General features: G+C 33.3%; 1 protein-coding gene across 1 annotated transcript in view; it reads right to left on the bottom strand.

Moving 5' to 3' along the window:
- Window positions 1-5,000, bottom strand: part of wdr70 (WD repeat domain 70) — a 97,331-nt gene that overhangs the window by 1,256 nt on the left and 91,075 nt on the right. The window contains exon 17 of the mRNA XM_016490904.1: window positions 2,409-2,571. Coding sequence (XP_016346390.1) covers window positions 2,409-2,571 — 163 coding nt within the window. The remainder of the gene's footprint in view (window positions 1-2,408; window positions 2,572-5,000) is intronic.

Here is a 5,000-nt window from a genome sequence, read left to right as displayed (position 1 = left end):
ACATACACACACTCTCACTCACACACACACACAAATAAACACACACACACTCACTCTCACACACACACACACACTCACTCACACACACATGCACACACACACGTACACGCACGCACACACACACACACACTAAATAAATATTTAAATATTTTGTTTCCCAAAAAAATCTGTATCCAAATATCATGTAACCCGATTATCACACACATCAATTCAAACATAATCTAAAACACTTTTACACAAATGAAAAAATTACAAAATGAAAGTAATAAAGCATTATTATTGTTAACAACTTGAAACCATTAAAAAAATTCATTACTTGAAACCAGTGATTATTTATATTTAATTATTTATAAGCTATTATAGTTTTTATTAATATTTTGAATTCGTTTTTATCCTTATAATTTCAGTATGTGATTTGTGTGTGAGAGAGAGAGAGAGAGAGAGAGAGAGAGAATGTGTGTGTGTGTGTGTGTGTGTGTAAGAGAGTGTGTGTGTGAGAGAGCGTGTGAGTGACAGAGTGTGTGTGTGTGTGTGTGAGTGACAGAGTGTGTGTGTGTGGACACCTGAAGAAGGCAATTACAGCAGCACGACACGAGCAGCACGAGAGTAACAGGATCATTAGCTCTGTGTTCATTACTGCAGTAATGCAGCTCTGCTCAGATCCAGTTACACTAACACACACCTGAGACACCAAACAGCATCATTTTACTGTCCGAAGAGTTTCAATTTCATCAATAAATAAAAATTTGCAAAACAAATTATCGATAAATAAAACAGTACTAATTATGACTAATACCAATATGGTCACCAATATATTTCCACAAATAATTATTGGAAAATAATAATAAAATAAAATAGAAATAAAGAAAAACTGAAAACAAAATAACACTAATCTTCATTAAAAAAAAAAATGTTTTTTCCTTTTTTTTTTTAAAGCAAACATGGACAACAAAATAAAAATGTAGAATCAGACTGATGTTGATAATTAAAACAGTGCTAATTATGGCTGAAACCAATATGGAGAGTTTGGGGTCAGTGTGTTTGTTATTTTGGGATGGAGAGCTCCGTCTGTAACCGAAGAACATGATCTGTGAGCCGAGGTGTGACACACAGGTGTCAGGTGAACTTCAGTCTTCACACCTGTCTCACCTGCACCTGATCTGCAGCCAGCTGCCCAGATTCTGAGCACATTATACTGCAGCATCACATACACTCTTCAGAAGCAATCCCATCAGGCATCAGTGGAAATATCCATTCAATGCGGCTAATATTGACAAACGTTGATTGTAACAAATCAATTCAATACTGTAATTGACCAATAAAAATAGTTCAAATTCTATTCAAACTGTATTGATGAATGAATGAATGATGAAAATATATGATATATTTATTTTTAAGCATATTTTACATTTTATAAAGTGTGTTACTTTGTAAAGAACAATGGAAATTATGGAAATGCTTGTTTCTGTATAACTGTATAAAAAAATAATTATAAACTAAATTTTAAGCAATTTAACAGTATATATTTTGAAAATATTTCCATGTATTTCCATATATATACATTTATATTAATATAATTGATATTATATATAAATATTTTTTATTCATAATAAATATACACACTACACACATATATTAAAACTTTTATTTTGGATGCGATTAATCGTTTGACTGCACTAATATATATATATATATATCTTTATTTCAAAGATTGTAAAATGCATTGCTAATATTAAGTTGAAAATGTTTATTTTGTTCAAAAAAAGTATGAAATTTACTTTTATGAAAATGCTTGTTTCTGTATATTGACCATTAAAAAAGTGAAACAAAATTACGTTACAAACAATTATAAACTACATTTTTTAAAATGTCTTTCAAAAAATGTAGTTTGTAAAGAAAAATAATCGTAATTTTTTTAATATAATGCATATTTTACAAACTTTTAAGTATGATTAAAATGATGTATTATGTAAAATTATGTATTTTTCATATTAAAAGTTTGTGAAATACATTGTCAATATTAAGTTAAAAACACTCTTATTTTGTTTGTAAAAATCATGGAAATACTTTTATATATTACCTTATAATTAATAAAAGTAAACTTGAAAAATAAAAATAAAAACTTAAACGCAAGTAACAATTCACTGCTAAAACTAAACTGAACGAGTGGAAATATCTTAATAAAATAAAATAACATCTTAAAAGGACATATTATTGTAAGTATAAAAAAATATAAAAAAAAAAAATGATAAAAAACATAAATATACATAAAAAATAAAATTGATATTTTTTCTTAAATTGATATTTTTTCTCCCCTCGCAGAAGGGAACAGCACTAGTGTATCGGTCAGTCTGCGTTTGCCAAAAGCATTGGTTTCAATGGGTCTATGATGTAGTTCACAGTCTTACTGTTTATAGGCCGGGGCGACCCAGTACGGGTTCTCAGCGGCTTCTTTGGCGTGACGCAGGATGGCCTCTCGCGGGTTGCTGTCGTCGGTTTTGTCCAGGGCGATGTTTTTGACGATGAAGGAGGACAGTGTCCCGCCGTGGGCCGCCACACGACCGCCTCGACCTGCAGATCAGAGCAGAATCACACACAAATCACCTCCAGCATTCAGAGGCAGTGTTGGGGAAAGTTACTTTTAAAAGTAATGCGTTACAATATTGCGTTACTCCCTAAAAAAGTAACTAATTAAGTTACTTAGTTACTTTTTATGGAAGGTAATGTGTTACTTTACATTTGAGTTACTTTTTAAATCTGGGCAGGGCTTACTTGCTTGTTTTTAATATGTGACCCTGCAGCACAAAAGCAGTCTTAAGTCGCTGGGGTATATTTGTAGCAATAGCCAACAATACATTGTATGGGTCAAAATTATCAATTTTTCTTTTATGCCAAAAATCATTAGGATATTAAGTAAAGATCATGTTCCATGAAAATATTTTGTACATTTCCTACCGTAAATATATCAAAACTTAATGTTTGATTAGTAATAAGCATTGCTAAGAACTTCATTTGGACAACTTTAAAGATGATTTTCTCAATATTTTGAGATATAGTCCTATCCTAACAAACCATACAGCAATGGAAAACTTATTTATTCAGCTTTCAGATGATGTATAATTTCAGAAAATTGACCCTTATGACTGGTTTTGTGGTCCAAGGTCACATAATAAAATTCAGAGGCAGCGCTGTGGAAAGTTACTTTTAAAAGTAATGCGTTACAATATTGCGTTACTCCCTAAAAAAGTAACTAATTAAGTTACTTAGTTACTTTTTATGGAAAGTAATGCGTTACGTTACTTTTTAGTTACTTTTTAAATCTGGGCAGGGCTTGCTTGCTTGTTTTTAATATAATAAAATTCTTCTTTTACGAATGTAAAAGCCCTTTCACACCAAAAGTGAAATGAATGTGCCTCAGGCTGTAGGAAATGTAAATTCACGTCTGTACAGTAGAGGGCGCCGCTCAAACTAATCACATGAAGAATATGACGCAGGAGAAGAAAGTTCAACACTATTCAGCAATAACACAAATAAAACACAAATGTGTAATTTTTGCTTAGTATGATTGTATTATTAAATGAGCCATTCCATTTCAGTTTATTTACTGTGAGGTTTGTGATTTTTGGTACTGAAACTTGGGATGTGTCAATACAATTTAAAAATTGATTTGTACTTTTCTATAAATAAACATGAATAATTTATGTATTAATTATTAATTTATTAGTTAATAATAATGTATTAATTTATTTATATAGTTGATACATTTTATATTCATAATTATAACATCATAAATTTATTATATTATAAATATACCCTCACCGGCCACTTTATTAGCTACACCTGTTCAATTGCTTGGTAACACAAATTGCTAATCAGCCAATCACATGGCAGCAACTCAATGCATTTAAGCATCTAGATGTGGTGAAGATGACTTGCTGAAGTTCAGACCGAGCATCAGAATGGGGAAGAAAGGAGATTTAAGTGACTTTGAACGTGGAATGGTTGTTGATGCCAGACGGGCTGGTCTGAGTATTTCAAAAACTGCTGATCTACTGGGATTTTCACGCACAACCATCTCTAGGGTTTACAGAGCATGGTCCGAAAAAGAGAAAATATCCAGTGAGCGGCAGTTGTGTGGACGAAAATGTCTTGTTGATGTCAGAGGTCAGAGGAGAATGGGCAGACTGGTTAGAGATGATAGAAAGGCAACAGTAACTCAAATAACCACTCGTTACAACCAAGGTATGCAGAATACCATCTCTGAACGCACAACACGTCGAACCCTGAAGCAGATGGGCTACAGCAGCAGAAGACCACACCGGGTGCCGCTCCTGTCAGCTAAGAACAGGAAACGGAGGCTACAATTCACACAGGCTCACCAAAATTGGACAATAGAAGATTGGAAAAACGTTGCCTGGTCTGATGAGTCTCGATTTCTGCTGCGACATTCAGATGGTAGGGTCAGAATTTGGCGTAAAGAACATGAAAGCATGGATCCATCCTGCCTTGTCTCAACAGTTCAGGCTGGTGGTGGTGGTGTAATGGTGTGGGGGATATTTTCTTGGCACACTTTGGGCCCCTTACTACCAATTGAGCATTGTTTAAACTCCATAGTCTACTTAAGTATTATTGCTGACCATGTCTATCGCTTTATGACCACAGTGTGCGATCTTGTGATGGCTACCTCCAGCAGAATAATGTGCCATGCCACAAAGCTCAAATCATCTCAAACTGGTTTTTTGATCATGTCAATGAGTCACCAGATCTCAATCCAATAGGGCATGTTTGGGATGTGGTAGAACGGGAGATTCTCATCATGGATCTGACAAATCTGCAGCAACTGTGTGATGCTATCATGTCAATATGGGTTAACCAGAGCTGTAATTGGATGTCTTAGTAACCAAACTGGTACAACACACACATACTGTACATAAATATGTATGTATGTATATATATATATTTTTTTTTTTATGTATATACAGTATATATATATATATATA

The sequence above is a fragment of the Sinocyclocheilus anshuiensis genome, unplaced genomic scaffold (assembly GCF_001515605.1).
Source record: "Sinocyclocheilus anshuiensis isolate Anshui unplaced genomic scaffold, SAMN03320099.WGS_v1.1 scaffold738, whole genome shotgun sequence".
NCBI lineage: Eukaryota > Metazoa > Chordata > Actinopteri > Cypriniformes > Cyprinidae > Sinocyclocheilus > Sinocyclocheilus anshuiensis.
Note: the sequence above shows the minus strand (reverse complement) of the source record. Positions and strands in the feature narration are given on the sequence as shown.